The sequence below is a fragment of the Fulmarus glacialis genome, unplaced genomic scaffold (assembly GCF_000690835.1).
Source record: "Fulmarus glacialis isolate BGI_N327 unplaced genomic scaffold, ASM69083v1 scaffold29516, whole genome shotgun sequence".
NCBI lineage: Eukaryota > Metazoa > Chordata > Aves > Procellariiformes > Procellariidae > Fulmarus > Fulmarus glacialis.
The window spans coordinates 259-24448 of NW_009219240.1; the positions used below are offsets into that span (position 1 = coordinate 259).

General features: G+C 36.9%; 1 protein-coding gene across 1 annotated transcript; it reads left to right on the plus strand.

The window, feature by feature from the left end:
- The first annotated feature begins 4303 nt into the window (after positions 1-4303).
- On the plus strand, positions 4304-20747 carry LATS1 (large tumor suppressor kinase 1). Its single transcript, XM_009580295.1, has 7 exons — positions 4304-4815; positions 8495-8645; positions 10529-12054; positions 16776-17358; positions 18415-18597; positions 18841-18947; positions 19962-20747. The coding sequence occupies exons 1-7, from the start codon at positions 4465-4467 to the stop codon at positions 20472-20474; spliced, it is 3414 nt and encodes a 1137-aa protein (XP_009578590.1). The 5' UTR covers positions 4304-4464; the 3' UTR covers positions 20475-20747.
- Positions 20748-24190: the final 3443 nt, after the last annotated feature.

Genomic DNA, 24190 nt, shown 5'->3' on the forward strand with positions numbered 1-24190 from the left:
AGCTTACACTTTGGTCCTCAGTGGCTGTCCTGCTAGTAGCCATAAAGATCAGTCTTGCGTGCGCTCGAAATAACTACTGCTGCTACCGAGAATAACTAAGAATACACTTGTATGTAAGAAGAGCTGTATCCTGTTAAAGGAGATAGCAAAGCATAAGAATGGAAACAAGCAGAGCGAACGCACAATGTTCCTAGTGTTCAGCTAGCCTCTGGTCATTTCCAGCTCAGTCTTCTTTGACCATATGTATTTGTGTTTATTTACTGATTTCAGGGCCCAGTTTTCTCCTCATCCTGTGGAACCTTTTAGCACTGGAAATGCATCCTTTGGCAAATTGCTTTACGGCTCAATGACCTGTTATCTGAACAGCTTCCTTTTGTTGGTTTGAACCAAGCCCCTACAAACTTAATTTTATGTCTCCCGAATTCTTGATTGTTTTTTTTTCTCCTAGCAATAAAGCATTGTGATTACATATAAAATAAGTTATTAGAATAGGTGCATGAGAGAGAGAACCAAAGTAGATGAATATGTAGTGTTCAATACTTAATTGGAAATATGGATATTTAAACGTATGTTTAAAACTTCTGGAGATAAGAAATGTTACAGATCTATTACAAAGCTGTGTATTTTTTCCTCAGAAAAACTTGAAAGTCATTGACAGTTGCATCCAACCATTCTGTGTTTTCGTTCAAATGCCTATTTTTAAGTCTAATCTTTCATGATTATACTGCAAAAAGACAAGTGTTTTTTCTTCCTTACAGTTTGACCTGTAGAGGAAAATACTTTATCCCCATATTTTGAAAAGAAATGAAAAATTATTTTTTTAACTCCTTTAGGGACATGGAGAACTTCATCAGCGGAAACAGCTGCATTAACAAACAGATCTATCATTTACATTCAATGACACAAAACTGCAAGGGGGAATAGACCTCAGTTCCCTTGGATACAGTTAGTGTTTGCTAGTTAGAAGTACAAAATTGAGATAGGTTTCTTACTGAGCAGTCAAAACTTTCTTGCTTTAAAATGTGTGCAAATGTCTGTAAGAAGAGGTGACCTCTGAATTTTGAGGTGCATATGTAAAGCAAGGTGAACTGTAGTCAATGGTAATACTTGCTTTCCTGTACTTCATGAAACTGGAGGACAATTTGATTGGGTTTCTGAGCAAGTAAGACTGTAGTTTCACATACATATCAAACTGCTATTACCCAACACTGCTGCCAAAAGAAACAACCCACCAAAAAAAAAGTTACTATTTATCTAGGTAAGTTCCTTAGCTTGATTCACTCTGCGTGGCCTTACAAACAATTATGCTGGAGATAGTAAGTGGTGGGAGATAAGTGGACTGGCTGGTTTACACTGGTAAAGCTCTGCTTCTGCTAAAAATTTATGTGAAAGTGCAGCTTTATTTTCCAAGACTGCTTAGTCTATATCCTGTTATGCTGCAGTTTTCAGCAAAATAATAGCTATCAAACACTTAGAGCATCCCTTGTCTTAAAGTTCTCAAAGCACTTTAGAAAGAAATACATTTCTCTCAGTTTTGCACATAAAGAAATTGGAGCACAAGCTGATTTTTTTCCCCTCTAGGTGCTAGACTCTAGGTCTTCTGATTTATGGTTTAAGTGTCCTGTTAATTTACCCTTGGTTTCTCTGAGGGATGTTACATTTGTTTATCTCAGCTACCTATGGTGTAACCATAAAGTGAATATTGAAATGCCAGATGAAATTATGGTGCAAAACAACTGTTTTCTTCTGAATTCCAGGCCTTTGGGACTTGTTGAAAGGAAATGTGTGGACATTTCTTTCTTCTCTCATTGGTATTTGTGTGACACAAGATCAATACCAACTGTTATATCTAGATTACCCTGCCAATGGTGAACTAGTCATTACTCCCAATTTTGAATTAATTTGAACAAGTAATCTAGATTACCAAGCCTCTAAGATATTTAGCCTTGTTGTCCTATGTTTTGGGATGAGTTTATGCTAGAGGTTTCACCTTTCTGGAGGTGGTGATTCTCTCAAGTGTTACTGGCATACATCCTTGCACTTGGGTATCCAACACGTGTGTTTTTTGAAGCAAGTTTCTTGGAAGGAAAAGCGTCATCCCTAGCAAAACTAAATTCTAGTAAAATGGTCTAAATATAGTTACTCCCTTTTCTTTGGAAAAAGTGTTTTTGACAAAGTATTTTCAATGCGGTCTTAAATATGGCATGTTTTGAAAATTATTTTGAAAGTGGCCAAAATTCAATTACATTTTAATTGCTCTCATGATGTACTTTTTGCTGAATCTAGGTTTCTTAATACTTTGAGCAAAACTTCACTGTTTATTATTAAAATTCACTTACACGTCTGATGATCTTTTCCTTATTCAGTGAGCACTGAAGAATTGTATGCTACCAGACTGCAGGAGAAAGCTTTAGTATAACTATCAAATTACATTTATTTAAGGTTTCAAACCTATCACAGAGCAGAGAAAGCTTGTGGGTGAAGTTATAGTACCTAAGATTTAGATAGTACCATTAGAGAAATTATATTATTTCTTAAGTGGTTCTCCAAGGAGAATGGGATTAAGTGGGTGTCCTGTGTGTTTCTTTTCGCAGTCCTTATTTATGTATTACTTCAAGCTTTCAGGTTTTATTCGTATATGGGTAGCGTGTGTATTTAATTCATATAATTTGCATGGGTATTAGAGGGTTCTTTTTCCTATTAACTTCTTGTCATTTTCTTCCTCAATCACTGAATCATTAATTGGTTTATGACAGTGCAAATATTGTCGAAGTGAAACTTGGATGAAGAAAGAGTGACTCTTATGTAGACTGTGTAAAACTTAGACACCTGTTTAATTCATCTCTAATATGAGAAACACTTATCTATACACTACTTCTTTAAGAGGCAAAAGATGCTTGCAGACATCTGAATCCTCAAAAATAATCCTTCAGAAAACTAGGAATGCACATTTTTAACACTTTGAGAGACAGAAACAAGAAAAGAAGAACATTTCAGTATTGCTACTGTTAAACGTTGCATTATAGTAAAGGAACAGTGTGAGTTGAGCTTTACCGTTCTTAGTTGCCTGTGAAGAAAAGACAGTGCTAAAATACGTAATTTTTGTATCTTTTGTTATCTTAGTAACTGATCTTCCTCTGTGGAGCAGTAGAGACTACAGAAGTTTTATTTCATGATACTCTAAAGAGGCAAATGCTCTGTAACTTCTTCAGTGTTTCACCTTAGTTGCTCTATCCTTTGCCATACCAGTTACAGTAGTTACAGTACTAAGTAGTGCACAGCGCATATGCAGAGATTTGAGTTCTCTGCAGACACAGGGTTCTTTCCCTGATGAGTCAGTGCCTTCAAAATGCAAATGTTATTTATTTGTTTTTGGCAGAAAGCTCTGTTTCCCTTACCAAATGTCACAGCTATGCTCTCAGTGAATTTGATGCTTGAATTGTTAAACAATTTTACAGTAAAAAAGTTTGGTTAAATTTTCTTTGTTTTCTTTTTCCCGCTGCTCTCAACTTCCCTTATGTAAAATAAACTAAAAAATTACTTAACTATTGATGAAGACTGGTTCAAGGGGACTCAAGCTAAGAGACTGTGACAGCCTTAGAAAACTGAACCCTTAAGCAGGTTTAAATGGCAGATGGTACAAGAAATCATAAAGTTGCGTGCGATGAGCTAGGCAAGTGTTTACTTTTTACATATGTGACTGCTAAAGAATGTATAAAATCATGGTAATTATATATTTTTTGGTATTATATACCAAAATGGTATATAATATACCAAGATGGTATATACCGTCTCACTGGTGTACTTTGTACTTCTCGCTTCCATCTATTTGTGGAGCTTGATGTCAGAATTGTTGAACAGCTAGGGTATTTGGTCCACGTCCTACCTAACTGGATAGTAGAGTTGGCACCTTCAGCTATAACAGTGTTGCTAGAGAGGACGTGGCTGATGAACGGAGGCAGCACCGAGCAGAGAGGGAAGGCAAAGGAGCAGTGATGGGGTAGCACACGCAGCAGTTCATATCTGCTCTTGAAAGCTTTGTCTGCTACACGGAGTTCCTCTTTACTCTGTCCACAACCTTTGCAATTCAACAGTTTGGAGTTGAGGCACCTAAAACTTTTTTTTGTTAGAAACCCAACACAGTTTGTAATTTAGGTTGAGTAAAGACTGCCTGAAGAAGTTGCTTAGCATGCTTTTAATAACTGTGAAGGCAGTGCTGCATGTGAACATTCACTGCTACCAATGCTACATTGTGAACTTTTTCACTGCTCTATGTATAATGGGATTTTTTTTGTTGTTTTAACAGGATAGCAGTTTTGAGTTGTGACAAACTCCAGCACTACAGGAACCACGGTTTCACAGTGCAGAGCCACTGCTTTCACAAGTTCTGAAACTACCAGCCAGTCTTCCTTGAATTTTGGTGTGTGCGAGTCCTTGGTGGAGGTTGCATATATACATGTTTTCATGAAGAGAAGTGAGAAGCCAGAAGGTTATAGACAAATGAGGCCTAAGACTTTTCCTGCCAGTAACTATACTGGCAGCAGCCAGCAGATGCTACAGGAAATACGAGAGAGCCTCAGGAATTTACCTAAACCCTCAGATGCTGCTAAAGCTGATCACAGCATGGGCAAAATGTTATCTGAAGATCCTAGACAAGGCCGAAATCCCCCCAAATTTGTAACATATCATAAAGTTTTGCAGGAGATAAGAAACTCACTTCTGCCTTTTGCAAACGAAACAACCTCAGCTGTCAAAGGAACATCAGAAGTTAACCGACAAATGCTGCAAGACTTACAAGCTGCTGGCTTTGATGAGGTGAAATATTTTATTTTCAAGATTTGGTGTTCTGCTAACTGTAAACTATTAATACATGTCAGAGGGGGTGTTGGTCGTGGAATGTTTGAACAGCATATGATAAGCAAAATAGCTTCTTCAAAATCTGGTAGTTTTCTAATTAGGACATAGCGAAACTGTTAATAATGGGGGATGAAGAAGAGGAATAGAAGGATTTAGAGAGGCTTGGCTTTTGGTTTGGGTTTTTTTTTTAAGTATCTTGTGCAGTTTGTTCTTATGTGGTAGGGGTAAGTTGTTTTAAGTATTTATATCATTTTAGGCAGAGAGAACTGGACTCTCTAGAACAGGGATTTTGCGTCTGATACTCAACGGAATTTTGGATTGTGCTCAGTTAAAATGTTTTGATAAAATATGGCCATTCTAAATTGAAAGGCAGTACCAAATATTTCAGAAATGAATTTTAATGAGCTTTTTACATCTGTGGCTTATAGAAACTTAAACTTTTTGGGGAAAGAAATTTGGCTATCCTCACTTTACATACTTTGTCAGATACAGATAAAATAACAAGGCACATGGCAAAACCAGTTGCAGAGTCTCTTCTCTGCGGTATACTCTCAAGACAAAAATTGACATTTTTGTTTGAAAATCTTGGACATAAGTAATTATTCTGCTGTTATTTTCTTTGTAAGAACAGGGAACTGAATAATTGTTCAATTTATTTATTTTTTAAATTATTGACTAAACTTATTTCCACTCATTCATTTTAATAAGTGAAAGGAGTCTGAAAAGTGGTTTCCAGGAGTAAAAAATTAATACACTTACAGCTTCTGTGTTTTTACTGGGATTTGCACATCAGGTAAATTACCTGTTTTCATGCCTTCTCTGTAAACCTGAGTACAAAAGCAGGTTTAAAAAAAAAGGTAGCAAACCACTTATCTTTCCAGAGGAAAAAGGCAAAGCACCACAACAGGGATTGCCTTTACAGGGGTACACTGCTTGTAGTAGTGACCAGCTCACGAGTTCTGCTGGCTGTGGTGCTTTGCTATTTACAGAGATCTACCTCTATGCAGAGTGAGCCTCTCCAAAACTATCAACAGGCTTTTCCTCAACAATGTCCCAGGGTCAGGTGCCAACAGTAATTTTTCATGTCCCTTTCGCTTGCTCAAATACAGTCCAGGCTGTGTTTTCAGTAAGAATAAAAGGATTTTATCATGATAAATGATTTTGTAATAATTTGCTCCTGCTCTGTGGTTTGTTGCTGAGGTTAGTTGGTTTTGGTTGGTTGGTTTGTTTTTGTTTTTTTTTTTTTTAAAAGTAGATCAGTTCTCAGATCCATTTTTACAAATTGAACCTGCAGTCATTTTTGCAAACTGAAGAATGGTATGGGGCTGGATAATAAACTAGAAAGGTATCTTAAATTGGTATTTTTGTTGGATCCTTTGTATCTTGAAGCCTTTTGCTCCTACCCTTTGTTCTTGGATACTGAGAATTCCCAGGATACTTGTGGTTATATGGACCTTTTTTCAGGCACAGTGCCAGCATAAGGCGTTTCTGCCATGTGTTAACCCATAGTTGTGTTGCCACAATAGTCCATATGGCATTGGCCCGTGAACACCCCTGGGAACAGATACAGCTGAAGTAGGAAATCATTTTTCTTGGTGGGGGCTGTTTGAGACAGCAAGTAGGAATGAAATGAGAATGTATTTTGAGCTGGGATTGTTTTATGGACTGCATCATAGCTGGGGGTGTTGGCCAGCTGTAAGCGGCTGATTTTTTCCTTTTTTTTTTTTTTTTTTTAATTTAAGTGTATTGAGTGTCACAAATGTTCTGATTATTCCCCCCATCCCTCAGGTAGTAGGTAGTGTTCAGGGTTAAAGCTGAACAGATAGATAGTATCTATCAGTATCAGGTGTGTGTGTATATATATAGTGTGTATATAGGTAGTAATATATCTATATATAGTAATTATGGGAGAATGCAGTTCATTGTGTTTGTTTTTTTTAAAAAAAATGCCCTAAATAGCTTACAGGAAATCTCTCTTGCTTATTAGGATTCAAGTGCAGTCCTTCTATGTTCTGTGTAAGGTGATACTCTTCAAGACATTGAATACTTCATGTCACATAGGTGACCAGGGTTTTTGTTCTTCAGCTAGAGGGGAGAGAGATACTTTGGCTCTTACTCAGGTCCTCTGGTTAGTGAAGAGGGAACTAAATTTCATCTCTTAAAATATTGCTGGTTCTGAACTTTAAGATTCTGTGTGTCTTTATGGCTTGGTGATGTGAACTTGTAGGTTTAGGTTTATATATTGTAGAATTACTTGGCTAAAAAGACAGTAAATTTGCTTTTGAAACTGATTAAAAAGAAAATTAAAGTCCATAGGTAAAAATGAATGATGGGTCCTATAAAAGTATGTTCAAATTGGAAATTAAATACTCTGGACAACTTAACCTTCTGTTTGCACAATGATCAAATAGCATACTGGTGCTGAAAATGTACTTCTTTGCAACAGATCAGTCTTGCCTATAATAGAAATGTTGCAGACATAACTGTCTCGTGAAGGAGCTATGAGATCAAAAGTTGTATCTGCTTTTTCCAACAATGTCAGCTGGTCTGTAAACTTTGACAACCTTATTATATGTACTGTTTTATTTTAAAATCCTTTTTTGAGGTTCTGCTTTGTTCACTGAGTTTAATTATTGTTTCTGAAGGCAGTATGTAATTTTGTATGTTTGTAGTGTTAAAAACATACAAAAGCATGGTGAAAGTATAAATGTGGGTTTGATTTTAAAATTGATACTGACTACTTGCCTTTTGAGCCCTCTTTGATTTCCCATTGATTTTAGTAGGAGGTGAATGCTGTTGTATGTAGGTAACCTGTTCAAACAGAATGTGAACTAAAATGATAGTTTCAATATGACAAAAGTATGGCCATAACAAATCACTAAAGACAGTGTGCTTAATTATAGGGAGTTATGCTGTGGATTTGTTTCAGACTTGTGGAGTCAACTGCACAAATCCTGTGCTATATAACAGGGAGAGCAGTGCCTGATTTTTCACCATCTCTGAAATTCTGCCTCTGTTGCTTGACCTTGATGTCATTCAAGTCAGTGGAAAAACCACTGGTCCATAGTATATTTTCCATTGACAGAGCTGGGATTGGACATCAGATCAAAACTTGTGTTTGGATCTCTGAGAATGCAGAGCCTAAATCTACCACAAGAATAATAGAATTTCTGCCAATAATGTTGTCTTCATCAGGAAGAGTTCTTAGGGAGAAACTAATGGATATTTGTTGACAAAAAGACATGCTGAATTGAAGGAAAATGAGCAAAAACCAAAGTTCCGAGTTTCACATTAGGGTATCTTCCATAGAATAACTTAGGTTGGAAGGGACCTCTGGTCATCATGTTACTCCTGTTACCTGGGTAGTGCATATCCGTGCATAAAAGCAAACTGTACGAATAGCAAAGTGACATGATCTACATCAAACTACAGTGTTTCAACAAGTTAACTTTTCTCCCTGAAGATCCAGACTGTATTAGTGTTTTGGAGGATCTGTTGTGGAGAAAACATTTTAAAATTAGAAATCAGTTATGTACTTTGGTAAAATTACAGGGGGATATTTGGTTAAATAACCATGATTTTTGGTATTTTTGCCATTTTCTTGTAATTTATTTTTTGTATATAATTTTCTCTTTAGGATATGGTTATACAAGCTCTTAGACAAACTAACAACCGTAGTATAGAAGCTGCCATCGAATTTATAAGTAAAATGAGCTACCAGGATCCTCGTCGGGAACAGATGGTTGCAGCAGCAGCAAGACCTGTAAATGCAGGTATGAAACCACCAGGTAGGTGTATCCATGGTAACTCACTCAGTAACTCGCTGAGTGTATTCTTATAGGTGAAAAATATAAACCAGCAAATTCCTCCTTCATGTGCTCACAGTGCAACAGAGGAGATGTTGAGATAAAGGTTTTTACTTTTAAAAATAGCATGGAAAGTATATAATGTAATTCTTCTGAAAGATAGGTGCATTTAGCAGCAATTTCTTACGTTTCTTTTTATAACTCTGTGGTTTTAGTATTGTATGTAAGTATTTTATACAAGAAATGGCATTCAGATCTCATTTTAGTAATTTTTGTCCCTCATTAGTGTGATGCCCTTATTTTGTTCTCAGTGTCAGGTGATGTTTAGAAGTCAGTGGTGAGCACTGAATTCTTATTTTAATTTTTTTGTCGCTCATTTCACACTCTCCCACACAGCAGCACTACCTATGTGTAATTTTGTGTATATATATTATTTGTTTGTGTATATATATTTTTATATATCATATGGCTACAGTATTTGTATTTTAGGATGTCCTGTTTCAAGATCCCTCTATCTACTTAATTTTCTGCTTGGTTCCAGATTTTGTTTGTATGGTTTTTAAGACAGACTTCATGTTTTTATAGAAGTTAGGGGACAAACTATAGCTTTAGTAGCAACAGAGTCAGAATTTTGCTACTTGCTGTTATTGCTCTCTTAACACATGCAAGCACATATTTAATACATCTTGATGTTTTTCTTTTTTTACCAGGTTTTAATAGCATACACCTAAACAAACGGTAACTTTCAAATGCAGCAGAAATACTGAACTTCTATTTGACTGAAGTTGAGGGCAGAGCTGCTAGCTCTGTAAAGTTGCATTTTAAATTGACCATATAGGTATGAGGAAAAATAAGTAGTCAAGAGTAGCAAAGTACAGCATTATTTTCATTTAGTCTGTGAAGCACGGTTAGTCAGTGCTTGTATGAAGCTGCTAGCTAGATGCCACTGTTTAGCCATGATTTTCATTGTTACTTGCACAGATATAGTAATTAACATATTCTTTTTCTGAATATACAGTGACTTTAGCAGTTACAGTACCATATGTGTTTACAAGTATCACAGTAATAACATTGTAAAAAGCACAATAAGACTGCATGCCCTATCAGTTCCTTGCATATTATTGTGTTCATATGATGCAAAATAACATCTGTAAAGTAAATATATTGTAGAGTTTGGCTCTCTAAGTTTTACTTTCATACAGTTTTAATTCTTGCCTCTATATATTACACTTTTACCCATAAAGACATAACTTTTAAAATTAAAGTACTTAATCAAATTTTGCATGCAAGGAATATAACAATTTTGGATGAACTGTACGCATACAAGGATGTAAGCGGGCTGTTTGACTTTTACAACATTCAGTTAAATTTTACTTTAAGAACATTTCATGTCTTGTAAGTGTTAAACTGGAAGGAATAGCAACATGATTAAACCTATTTTTCCGTGCTGGTGCTTTTTTGCATTTGTATTGAAAATCTCTTCTGAAAGTTGCTTGTATCCATGATTAAAAATACATAGTATGCCTAATAATTTTGCGTATTACCATTTTTTTCAATTAGAAATTGAGTGCATCTGTAATTGAAGCAAAATGCATCTTCAGAAAAGTAATTTCTAAAAACTCCGATGCTATAGTTTCATTGCATTTTTTTTGCTCTTATACTGTGTACTGAGCATATTACCATAGCATGCTGTGTATTACTAGATAGAGATAAATTTTTCATGTGAAGTATAGTGGATTATGTTATGTTGGAGAATTCCCATCCTGTTTCTGTAGTAATTAATGCAGAAGAATAAAACATTCAAAGCAGTAAATAGAAATTATTTCTAATAATATAAATGCTGTGTTTTCTTCTTGTAAAAGCAGGGACTGTACAGCAATCAGTTAACCGCAAGCAGAGCTGGAAGGGTTCTAAGGAGTCCTTGGTTCCTCAGAGGCATGGCCCTTCCCTGGGAGATGGTGTAGTTTATCGCTCAGAAAGTCCCAGCTCTCAGCCTGATGTAGGAAGGCCATTATCTGGATCTGGCATTGCAGCATTTGCGCAGGCTCATCCTGGCAATGGACAAAGAGTGAATCCCCCGCCTCTACCACAGATAAGGAGTGTCACTCCTCCTCCTCCACCTCCTCGAGGACAGACACCCCCTCCAAGGGGAACTACTCCTCCACCTCCTTCCTGGGAACCAAACTCTCAAACAAAGCGTTACTCTGGAAACATGGAATATGTGATCTCCCGTATTTCTCCAGTGCCACCAGGCGCATGGCAGGATGGTTATCCACCTCCACCTATGAATCCTCCACCTATAAATTCTTCCACGCAGGGTCAGAGAGGCATGAGCGCTGTCCCCATTGGCAGACAACCAATAATCATGCAGAGTTCTGCCAACAGCAAATTTGGTTTTCCCTCAGGAAGAGCTGGAATGCAAAATGGCAATTGTCAGGCAGAATTCATAGTTCACCAGAATGTGGTGTCTGGAAACTCAGTGAATCGCCAGCCCCCCCCATACCCCATGAATCCAACTAACAGGCAAAGTCCCACAGCACTACAGATGCAGGCAGGAGGATCTGCTCCTCCTTCAGCATACACCAATGGGAATCTTCCTCAGGCAATGATGGTGCCAAATAGAAATAGTCACAACATGGAACTTTATAATACAAATGTAGCTGGAATACCTGCGTCCTGGTCACAGCCTTCCCCTGTGCAACCGCAGTCATCACCTGGCAATGGGCATGACATGCCTACATGGCAACCCAATGTTCCTGTGCGGTCAAATTCTTTCAACAACCATCATGGAAATAGGCAGAATCACTCTAGCAGCTCTCAGCCTTCGGCTACAACAGTAACAGCTATAACGCCAGCTCCCATTCAGCAACCAGTAAAAAGTATGCGTGTGTTAAAACCAGAGCTACAGACTGCCTTAGCGCCCACTCACCCTTCCTGGATGCCGCAGCCAGTGCAAACGGTTCAGACCATTCCCTTCTCTGAGAGCCCATCTACAAATATGGCAGTTATGTCTCCTGTTGCAGAGGCTCCGAATTACCAGGGTCCCCCGCCACCTTACCCAAAACACTTATTACACCAGAATCCCTCTGTCAGTCTGTATGAGACAGGACCCAAGCTCAACAAGGAGGAGCCACCTATTTTATCCAAAGAGGATGAGAATGAAAAGAATTATGAATGTGTTGATTCAACAGATAAAGAAAAGAAACAAATTACAACATCACCTGTTCCTGTTAGAAAAAACAAGAAAGATGAAGAAAGAAGAGAGTCTCGCATTCAAAGCTATTCCCCTCAGGCCTTTAAATTCTTCATGGAGCAGCATGTGGAGAATATACTGAAGTCACATCAGCAGCGTTTGCATCGGAAAAAACAACTAGAGAATGAAATGATGCGGGTAAACTCTTCCTTCTTTCTAAATCTATGACTAGAGAACTGTTCCTATATTAATTTTAAGAAATATGTCTTAATTGTAGAATGTTTAAATAGTACAGATAAATAGAACATTGTGGTATATCGTGGTATTGAAGTCTATTTTTGGTTTTTGTGTTTGAGATGTGGCAAATTCTTCGTTGCTTTGTTTACATAGTTCCTTGTCTTCTTAGAAATTAATTTTTTTAAGTAAGATTTTTGCATGTCTAAATGTAGCTCATCTGGCTCACGTATGATAAGGCAGCAGAAGCAAAATCATCGTTGCGTGAACTGAGATTTAGCTACATGGCTCATAGCTTTTTGTTATGGATTCTATTTAATCCTGATTTTTGAGTGAGTTACATGCAATATTTTAATGATTTTTAAAATTTTTTTTTTTTTTAAATAAACACTGCAGGTACAAGTAGCAAAGCGGGGACAAGCAGTAGGCTGGTTATTGCATTTATATAGTCACCTAAACAGTAATATCTTTTATGTTCTGCAGTTTGTTTCCAGTAGTGATAGTGTTTTTTAAGTTCAAATCCAAAAAATCAGTATTTAAAAGTTACATTTTTAGAATGAAAGAGACACGGTACCTTTTGCCTAAGTATTTTATAATCCAGGCTGTGAGGGTATCTGTTCAAACAAGGGATAATTGAATGGGATAACAAAAAACAGATGTCAACAAAAACATGTAAAATCAACTTCTTTGTGCCTATGTGAAGTCAGCGGTCTGTTTCTGGGGTTTCAGTGTTCTACTAAACCAAATCAAAAGGATAAAAACTGAAGCTGATGTACACATATGTAATTTCAAAAGAGAAGATAGTGAGAAGTAGTGAAATTAAGATTTGCAGAAATGGAAATTCGAGATGTATTACTTATATTTCTTAACAATTGTAGTTGAAAATTTGACATGAGTACGATGTACCTTTTAATTTATTCTGTGAAAGAATGTATTTGACTTATGCCACTTTCTTGAAGTGCTGTTTTTTAATTCCATGTTTTCTTACTCTTTGACAATTCTTACTGTAAGCTCTAGTGTTGTGTAAGTGTTTGCTTAATCGCGAATATGTAAATGTTAGCAAGATTTCTTCCTGGAACTCTTTCTAGATCTTTATTCTTAGTCTTCTTTCTTTCCTTTTCACTTCCACTAACAGCTGATTTAAACTGTTAAGGTGTGGGAAGCTTTCCTGAACTCTGTAGCCTCCATCCCTGTGTAGACAAGTAAGATTTTGGAGCAACAGTATTTATTAAGAATAGCATGATCCCTTTTTAGAGGGCTTTGCATGCAATCCTGCATCAAAATTAAGCATGAATTTATTTTGACTATATTTGAGTACTTAAATGTAAGATTCTAATCAATGTTGATTTGCATACTTCACTTTCCCTTCTTCCTGTGTTGTGTTCCATAGTAAGTATAAGTGTTACTTACATGAAAGCACTGATAAAACTTTTCTTGATATTTTTCTTGTGCATTTAAAGCAGCTTAGTAAATCTCTTTTCTTATATGAAATGCAATTTATAATGTTTATACTAGATTTAAAGCTGGGATGTTTAATTACAGGCTGAAGGGTGGAAAATGGGGTATTATGCTGCAGCAGACCTCTCATTTTTCATCCGGGTATAGGAGAGGAATCCCACAATAGCCAAGTATATTTTGGGTCTTTATGAGAAGGCGAAAGGGAAACTAGCTCATTACTTATTTTCAGGAAGTTTAAGAGGATTAAACAAGTATTGAATCCCTTCTTTTCTCCGCCTTGGTAGGAATTTTGAAAGAAAAAAAAAAAAAACAGAATGCATCCCTACAGAAATACCTACCTTCACAGGATGCTGTATTTCTAGTGTAGATATATTTCTGTGCTGTTGGGTTTCCTAGGGAATAGAGTGGAGCTGTCTCAAAAATACTTAAGTTAGTTGTGTGAATTTGCCCAAGAATTATGGTAGATGTTTTTGCCGCAAAGAGAAACTTAACTCATGAAAGGCACGGCAAGATGAGAAGGGAGCAAAATGAGAGCGAACTGTGTGATATCGTAGAGCAATTCAGGAAGCTCTCATGTCTGGCATTGACTAGAACTGATTGGAGGTGTATGTGCATAAGTGTTTGTGCAGCTGACAAAGTTGGTTAATTTTTGGTAAATGCTGTAGCTGAGGAGAGTTCTAGGGAAAATACAGCAATGCAGGGAGTGATCAGTTTGTGATGAACATTTGTTTTAGTGGATAGCATAGGAAAATGTGAAGATGGATTGAGGGAAAAGATGACAAATTGGGGTACTTGAGCTATTTTTTACAACAAAATTGTTAGGATGCAACAGCTAGAGAGCAGGTACTAGAAGGTAAAGCTACAAGGTTGTTGGAGACTCTGTATGTCTGCAGTGATTAATTACTGTATTGGATCTCCCCTCCTTCTAGGGTTTTGTTGCCATCTAGAATATATTTTTTGCCAGTTTTCTAACTGATCAGTGGGGTTCAGTTTGTATGCAAGTGGGGTTGTACTGAAGCAAACTTCATGGTTCAGAGGGGACTTGAGAAGATGACTCGTGGTTGTCTGAACTTTAACAGGGTCAGGTCTTCAAATGTCTTCCTGACATTTGTAGGTCTTCAAAAATCCCTCCTTCTGCACTGAAGTATGCCTTAAGCATGTTCATTCACAGAAAACTTGAGATGTTTCTGTCCTGGAAGACAGTGCCCGGGTATTCCTGCAGTAATGTGTTGAGAAAGACTATTTCTTGATTTGGAGTAGGGAGTTGAACCTATTTCCCACATCTAGTCTTGAAACTACTGCTACCCAGTCCTAACTACTGCCTGTCTGATGTCAACCAAAAATTTTGTCTCAAATTTGAGACAGCCTTCCCCATTTAAACCTTACTGAATTGATATTCCTTGTGAAGTTTGTTTGGGTAGACAAGCATTTTGTATGCATTTCCTAATTGCATCTCCTTTGGATCCATTTTTGTTTTGATGTGTGTAAGAAATCTTCTGTGTTCTAACAGTATTTTCTTTAATAGGTGACATATAGTATCCTGGCAGCATTTTTAAGATACTAAATGATACCTAATTGGTCTTTTATCTCGCCTTTTTTCTCAGTTGCATCTATCATATTTTGTTTCAAGTTATATTGTAATTTAGGTGAAGTAGAAGTCATCTATTAACATGCAGTTTATACAGGCCTAGACTAGTGGTTACCTAATCCGATGATGGTCCTAAGTACTGTTATGCAGACAGTATCTTAAACATTTGAAACATTAAGGAGATGGAAGCAGCAAGATTTGGTATCAAGAATCAATAAGATGTGACAATAAGAAATTGAAAACTTCTAGAATAGTACTTGAGTAACAGTTGTGATGTTCACAGGGATTCAATTTGGCCATGTTTGATTTTATGATCAGAATGTCCAGGAAAAAAATAAGGAAATATACTGTAGGTTGAACTTGGAAATCATTGCTGTAGCATGGTGATTTCAAGCCAGGTAGGCAGATAAAATAATTGAGGTGCTATGGAAAAGGGAAAATATAAGAATTTGAAAATGCTGACAGAAAACAAAAGAAGGAATGAACATAAAGCTATGTGGGGGTAGTGTCACAGAGAAAAGTTGAAGAAAGATTCTGCTCACATTAAAACGAAAAAGAAGGGATATTCTGAATCCAGGGGCCTGAAATTTGCCAAGAAAGATGGCACTGGAATTGAATGGCACTTTAAAGGAATTAAAGCCAGCAAAAATACACTAGGAGGAACCCAGGTTGGAATACGACGAGAATGCTTAGTGTGGTTCTTGTAGATAAGGGTTTCCATGCTGTAGGTGATGAGTTACATGTGGCCTGTGAGTGTTTCAGCTGTCAGAATGTTAGAGGTGTTGGCCAGAACATCAGGGATGTTCATTCAAGATAGGGATATGTACACAGATGGGAGCCAAAAACTGATACCACGGGGAGGAGTGAGCCACTTCAAAGAAATTGCTCTGCTCAACTTGTTGGTATGTAGAGTGGAGAGCGGTAGAGAAAGTGTGACTGAACTCCTGTTAGAAAGAGGTGGGTTATGCGGTAAGAGGGAAGATCAGGTCTTGGCTTGTGGCAGAGGCATGTGCTTCGTGTGGGTGGACAGTAGGAAACAGTGCCATGTGGATCCCGTTTGTGTAGATACACAGGGAAGCATGAGAGTGGGAGAATTGCATACTCCCTCCTGCAACTGAAATTCCACTGACGTGGTCAGGAAGTTTAGTGACTTCTGCTGTAGCTGCTCTAGAGAGTGGAAGCCTTTCCCACTGCAGCTCCTTAGTTAGCCCTCAGTGACTTACTGCTCCTAGGAACGTCTTGGCTTCCTTTAGCTCTGCAAAGAGAATCGGGGAGGCAGTTGATGCACACTGTTACTCAGATAAATACTATTTGTAGTGGTTTTTATCAGTAGTTTGTAAATTACCCTTTCTCTCGTTGAGAACATACTCACTTCTCAAGAACCTTCTGGTGCATGGCACCTCATGCATTTTGCTGTTGAAAGTGATCACATTTTTTGTTTTGTTTCATTCCTACATGCCTTCATAGAATCCTAATGTGTAAATTTAAAAAAAAAGGAAAACAAAAACCCTTAAAGTGTTATTTCCCATGCTGTATACAAGTATTTGGTTTGCTTTGCCTAAGCCTTATAATTGTAAGAAGATCACCAAGAATTAAGAGTACTGTTTACTCTTCAGATTTAATTCTGTTTGCTGCACAGGTTGGATTGTCACCAGAAGCCCGAGATCAAATGAGAAAAATGTTGTGCCAGAAAGAGTCTAATTATATTCGGCTAAGAAGAGCTAAAATGGACAAGTCAATGTTTGTAAAAATTAAAACCCTGGGAGTTGGTGCATTTGGAGAAGTTTGCCTAGCAAGAAAAGTGGATACTAATGCTTTATATGCAACAAAAACTCTGAGGAAAAAAGATGTATTGCTTAGAAATCAAGTTGCTCATGTTAAAGCTGAGCGGGATATCCTTGCAGAAGCCGATAATGAATGGGTGGTTCGCCTGTACTATTCATTCCAAGATAAGGACAATTTGTACTTTGTAATGGACTACATTCCAGGAGGTGATATGATGAGTCTCCTAATTAGAATGGGTGTCTTTCCAGAAAATCTGGCACGGTTCTACACAGCAGAACTGACCTGCGCAGTTGAAAGTGTTCATAAAATGGGCTTCATCCACAGAGATATTAAACCTGATAATATTTTGATAGACCGCGATGGTCATATTAAATTGACTGACTTCGGGCTCTGTACAGGTTTTCGATGGACCCACGATTCAAAATACTATCAGAGTGGTAAGAGAAATATAAAAGGTTTCTTTGGTTTTTTGTTGATGTGTCATTCTTTGCAAGGAGTTAAATAATAAATGAGTAGAAAGATGATTGTACTGTTTCCTTTCTGAATAATAATGCATCTAACAATATGTCTGCACACGACTCAAATTATAGAAAGCAATGTTTAGGTAGGGAGAGTTTGTAAGTGTGAGCATTGATTCCTTAAGGGAGAAGAAATGAATTATGCTGCTGTAAGTTTGTCCCATTAGTGGCTTCTGAAATTCAGAGAGAGAAAATCACCACGGTAGCAAGATAATTACATAGACAACAACCCTAACTCTGTTTTGAGGATAGGGCTGATGTTTTAAATGTAATTGTTCTTGAAAACTTCGCCCCAAATTCTGAGTGTCTTATGTACTTCCTTTTAGTATAACCTATTGATTTCTGAGAAAGATTTAAGTAGGTTTTTAAAAATCGTACTTGACTGCTTAAAACAACAGCTAAAAAAAGTTAGAGCAAAAAAAATTTCACAGTTCTGAGAGTGATAAAACACAAATTTTGTAATAACCTATTTTTAATTTTCAAAAATAAGAACATACCTTCAAAAACAATTTTTAAATTACTTTTGACTTGTTTTTATCAAAATATCATGTAACTTATGCCAGACTGTTACACAGTCTCTGGAGAGAAGTTGAAGATTTAAAATCTGATTTTATTTTTTGATAATTTAAATATTGGGGGTTTTCTGTTTACGTAAGAGCAAGAACAATATGCAACCTATACCCCCAATGTGGTTATGTTTAAGGAAGAACTGAGAAAAGATCAAACTCGATACTTTTTCATAATTATGTCAAAAATAAACTTAAAAAAAAAATGTTCTCAAAAGCTAGTATTTTATATCATAAACAAAAAGTCATATCCTGAAGTTGATGACATTTTTAGCTCTCAAGTTGAGTGTTGAAATTGAAACAGATTCTGTCTTATAACAAGAAATGTTAACAGATAAAGAAAATTTTATACTAGTTAAGAACTAAAGTGATCTTCCTCAATTTTGGCACCTTTCTCACTCAATTATAGGTGATCATGCACGTCAAGACAGTATGGATTTCAGCAATGAATGGGGTGACCCAGCAAATTGCAGATGTGGAGATCGGCTGAAGCCACTTGAACGTAGGGCTGCACGTCAGCATCAGCGCTGTCTGGCCCATTCCCTTGTTGGCACGCCCAATTATATTGCGCCAGAAGTATTGTTACGAACAGGTAGTGCATTTTTGTACTGTAATCTTGCTGCAAAGTAACTGATATTCAGGTAGCTTGCTTCACCTTTTTTACACTGCCACTTTTCCTAAGTATGTAATATTTTGACAAAAAATAAATAGTAGTTGTTATGGAAATCTTAAACAAGTATTGAATAGAATTCTCATGTGAACCTTTTTTATTCTTAGAAATACAAGATTAAAATTCTGCTGAGGCTTTGACTACTTTGTTTTGACTTCATTTCAGGTTACACACAGTTGTGTGACTGGTGGAGTGTTGGAGTAATTCTCTTTGAAATGTTAGTGGGGCAGCCTCCATTCCTGGCACAAACACCACTGGAAACACAAATGAAGGTAACTTTAAAAGTCTGGTGTTAACAGTCTGAAAAAGCAGGCTTGAAATTTACATAGTCTTTCTAATTTGTAATGGAATCAAAGGTGATTTTTGAGAGTGTTGCTCTGTCCAAGCATGTTATAAACTAACAAGATTTTAAACTTCACTGTGGCGGTGCATTTCATTTGTAAAGGGACTTCAAGGGTCACGTCCATATCTTTTATCTGGTCATACAGTAAACATGCCAACTAAAAATCACATTTCAGATCTCAGCTGTTCTCTTTCACTTCTTGCACCTGTTCCATTTATTATTTCCACTTTCTTTTCTTCTCCTCTTCCAGCACCTGGGTGTTCTTTTCCTACCACTTGGCTTCCATGCCTGCTCACCTGCAGAGGATTTCCTTTGGTGATGTATCTGCAGGTGCTCAGCATGCAAAGGTGGAGGAGCAGCAGCAGATGACTGTGGCTGCTCAGGGTTACTGGCAGCTCAGAGCCATTGGTCCCTTCCTTCCTGAGCCCCAGTTGTTTTAGAGAAACCACCAGGGCAATCTTCTGCAGGTGCCATTTTTGCAAAACTGCATTCAGCTTGCAAGATATTAGTTGGCTCAAATGTAGTGCTGTATTGTTTTGGGGTTTTTTTCCAACTTTAAATCTGTTAATCTTTCCAGTGCATCAAATAAATAAAAATTCGTTTGCCTCACCTTCTTTTTAGGATTGCAAGGCATGTGCTTAATCTCAGGTTCCAGGATTTTATGGTATCGTTGTTGGTTTATAACAGGGGTATTCCATGCCAGACTCTAATTTAGATTTCGAATGTGAATAATTTTACCTGGATTTTGCCAGATTTCCAGACAAAATATTCCTTATGTTTCTGAAAGACCAGCTTCGCATTTTCCCCTCTCTAGTGTAAAAACACTTACACGTGTTGAGTGAGTGCTTTGTGGCTGTTTGTTTGGTTTGTTGTTTTAATTTTCACTGTGTTTTTTTGTTTTTATGAAATTGTAAATAGAATAACTCCTCTTTTTGCTTTAAAGGTTATCAACTGGCAAACTGCACTTCATATTCCACCTCAAGCTAAATTGACTCCAGAGGCCTCCGACCTTATTATTAAACTCTGCCGAGGGCCAGAAGATCGTTTAGGGAAAAACGGTGCAGATGAAATAAAAGCTCATCCATTTTTTAAAACAATTGATTTTTCAAGCGATCTACGGCGGCAGTCTGCTTTTTACATTCCCAAAATTGCTCATCCTACAGACACATCAAACTTCGATCCAGTTGATCCAGATAAATTGTGGAGTGATGATGATAAGGAAGGGAACAGAAATGATACACTTAACGGGTGGTACAAGAATGGAAAACATCCTGAACATGCTTTTTATGAGTTCACCTTCCGAAGGTTTTTTGATGACAATGGCTACCCATACAACAATCCAAAGCCCATTGAGTATGAGTATGATAGTTCCCAAAACTCAGAACAGCAGTCAGATGATGATGATGAAGAACAGGCAGGTAGAAGAGTTCAAAATCGTGACCTGGTTTATGTTTAGTAGAGGAATAAAGATGAAAAACTAAATAAACTTATTTTGCAGCTGCAATTTTTGAAAAGCCTCTTCTCTTAAAAGAATTGAGAGAAGATTGCTAGGGTAAATACATGCATGCTTTTTTTTTTTTTTTTTAACAGCACCAGGTATGTCAGTTCCAGCTGTAACTCTGTACATTTTGTTTCCCCAGAATACAGGGAAATCCTTCTCAACTTAATTTATTCCAGCATTGTTAATTGTTTAATTTAGAAGAGATTTGATGTTAGGTGAAAAAAAAATCACTTGAATTTTATTATCAGTTCTCTGTACTCTAAGTACTCAAAATAGGAAATAGTGATGATTTTTTTTCCCTAAGATGATGCCTGATATCTATTTGTGAATAATTTTAGTGAATAATATAGTGAATAATTTTAGAAAACAAATCTCTGCTTCAGAATTTTTAATGACAGTTGCATTGACCAAATATAAAACCTACTTTACACTAATAAAGCTCTCTGACACATTTCTGAAGAGAGAAGAAAAAAAAAAGGCTGCTGTAACCTAACGTCTCACTGTATTTAGCCTAATTATTCACAGTGTTGGAAAAAACGAGTTATCTATCTGGTGAAACGTTTCCAACTGCTGTGGTAGTGGCATAGTTCTCAGCTTTGGAACAAGAAAGTGTCAGTCTTGACTACAGTATGATTGTAAAGTGATAAAGCATTAGAACTAGTATTTTATTAAATAGTAATTGAATTTGACGTTAGTAATGCTGTAGCATGTGACCGGTACTCTCAAAGCAGAAGGACTGCTCACTCAGAAAGAACTTGGGTGTCTCCTGTCATCAGCTCTTCTATAATTATGAGAGGAAAAGAGCTTTAGGAAAAACACTTTCTGAAATCTAGTTTAATTTTCTGACTACAATCAAACTGTAAAGTGTGTACAGTTCTGCTTTAGTTGGAATTTTTAGCTTGAAAAATAAATTTTAGAATAGTTTCTTTATTATATGTTTGAGATAGTAATGGGAAAAGATTATAAATTATGGCTTTTGAGACTTGTGGAGACCAGTTTCACTTGGCTTTAACAGTTTTCCTCCTAGTTACACAGAGAGTGAGGAGAAATGCCGTGCACCAGTCCATCTGAGCCGTCAGTACAGTTTCAGTGGTCCATCTTTCACAGCCCAGTTCAGGACAGAATTAGGAACTTGGGGCTGTGTCTGCTGCCTTCTGCATGACTGTTTCCATAATTTCCTGCAGCAGGTGAGCAGGCATCCCCTTGGGTCTCATCGTGGGAGGGTACTGAGCCTGTTGAGGTTACTGGGAGCAGGGATGGGGCAACCCTCTAAGCAGCTTCCCTGAGACAAGACCAGGAGTTACAGGTGAGAGGCAGAAAGAATTATGTTTTTTATCTCTCTCTCTCCTCCTTTCTCCTGAAGCTAACACAGTGGTAAAGAAAATGCACTATTTTTAGTAAACGTTGTGTCTTTTAAAACATTTCCTCCTTCTTGGAATTGAATTCCAATGGATAATCTAGTAATGTGCCTGTAAGCATTACTGCGTTCTTAAATTATTATTTGTGCCGTTGCACTGGCATTGTGACTATCGAAACATCATGAAATTGGTGTTCATAGCTGTTCTCGCAGCAAACACCAGTTACTAGTTTACTTTTCTCTCCAAGCTGGTTTAAGAAGTTCTTGTGCGCTTCCGGCCATTCGTTCCTTTCTGTGCTGCAGTTCAGTGTCTCTCTTTGTGCCAGTGCAACTGTCCGTAGTGCTGTGCTAAATGCTGGATCAGTGAAAAAACTGCCTGGTGTTTAGCGTTTGGAGATTTCTTTCTTGTAAGCGTGTTCATTTGAGTGACCTAGTTTCCTGTGTGGTCCAAAAAATTATTTATATTGGCATAACTGAGGAAGGAGTGAACTGCAGTAAAGAGGGTTGGCAGCGTGGAAACTTCTTAAACAGACTTGTCACGGGAGTAAACATTTGTGGAAGTTCACCCCTCTACTGTGAAGTGCTTATCATGGTTAGAAGATGGTTATGAAAAATTGTTTTCTTTTCTCAAGCAGGTAGTTAGTTACTTTCTATAGTGAAAATGGGTTTGTAGCTTAATAAAACAATTCATGTTCTGTCTGCCTGTTCCACAGCTGTTGAAATAGAATAGTTTTTAAGATTCATTTCATTTAGCTTAAATATTATAAAATGGCTGCAGTGTATAACTACTCCATTTTATATATTATGTAAAAAAGATTGTTTTCCATGTAAATAAACCTTTAAAGATTATCCTCCTTCATAGTAAGTATCCCAGTAAAACTGGTCTACTTGTCTTGGAGTAAAGTATAATATATTACTGGTTAAAGGTAATTTAATCAAGCCTGCCTTACCATTTGTGAAGTGTGCAGAGAAAATAATGTCAATTCTTCATTAAATTGACTGTTTAAATTGCCTTTTTATCTGAGTATATTTCTTCTCTGCCTGCATTGTATTATGTTACATTCCTGTTTAACTCTATAACTGGTCTTTAGCCAATGTGTTTTAAAAAAAAAAAAAAAAGAAAAAAAAAAGGTCTGTAAAGGCACCACGGTTCTATACAAGCAAAACCAATTGCTTTTATTAAAGGAATTTATTGAGTCTTTTAAGGACATGTGCAAGTACTGAAATATTAATATTATTTTACCATTTGAAACAAATATAGGAAGAGCTCACATCTTTAGAATTTGGTAGATGCTTCTGGCATTTTCTGTTATCTTGTGTTAGAAGTTGTAATGTACCTTGTTTGCATTTTGGCACCTATATGCTGCAGTATTACATATTTCCTTGCAAAAATGCAGTGTGTTACAGTCCAAGCTCTCTGAGAAAGTTAGTTATACATAAACGTCACAACTCTCCAACATGCTATGCCTTACCCATGTTTTGAAACGTCACGTTTCATACATAGATTCAGAGTCTGTTGAGATTCTTCATAGCTGCTGCTTAAAACATGGGTATGTCACTGGTGACCTGTGATGGGGATTGGTTTGTGCAGGCAGTTGAGAAGAAAGGCTCCTAACCAGCAGCTGTGGAATTCTGCAGTAAGTTTTAGTTCAGGTTACTTTCACTTTGTAAAGCATGAAAGTAAATTTCTCTTCTATGTGCGCTTGTACACATATTAATTGTATTTATAAAATGTTCTATAATCCCATAACTGTACTGTAAATACTATTGGATATTCAATGGCATTCTATCCTAGGGCAGGCCCTCTTGCTGTATCTTTTCTATCCTCAATTTGTAATAGAATCTATAGAATATATAGCTAGAAAGTCTCTTTGAGACTGACATATCTTCTGCTGTTGCGAAGCTGTGAGTGGGAATGATTTATTTAGACTCCTTTTAATGTTATTCAGCTAATAGGCAGTGCAGTGGGTGGGTTCTTAGATGCTGCTGCTGTCACCCAAGATACTATTAGGCTTTGGTTTCCGATGTCTTTGGTGTTTCAGCTCGGACCTTTAATCTGTTTGCTTTAATTCAGCCAAAGCAAAAAGATAATAGATTGGGTCAATGTCGTAGTAAAATGTTTGAACGCCTTAAGATGCTCTTGATAAAGGCATTATTCAAGTTTACTGATTTTATATATATCTATATAGATATATATATTCCATGTGTGTATATGTATATATAATGTCTTTTTTGTATTATAAATATCCTTCTGACTGTCAGTTCTTTTGGATCCTCCAATTAAATACATAGACCACCACACAATTCTGCTTAA

Coding starts and splice junctions, on each gene's coding strand:
- LATS1 (XM_009580295.1), top strand. CDS start 4,465: ATGAAGAGAAGTGAGAAGCCAGAAGGTTATAGACAAATGAGGCCTAAG. Junction 4,816..8,494: donor AAGCTGCTGGCTTTGATGAG/GTGAAATATTTT, acceptor TTTTCTCTTTAG/GATATGGTTATACAAGCTCT. Junction 12,055..16,775: donor TAGAGAATGAAATGATGCGG/GTAAACTCTTCC, acceptor TTTGCTGCACAG/GTTGGATTGTCACCAGAAGC.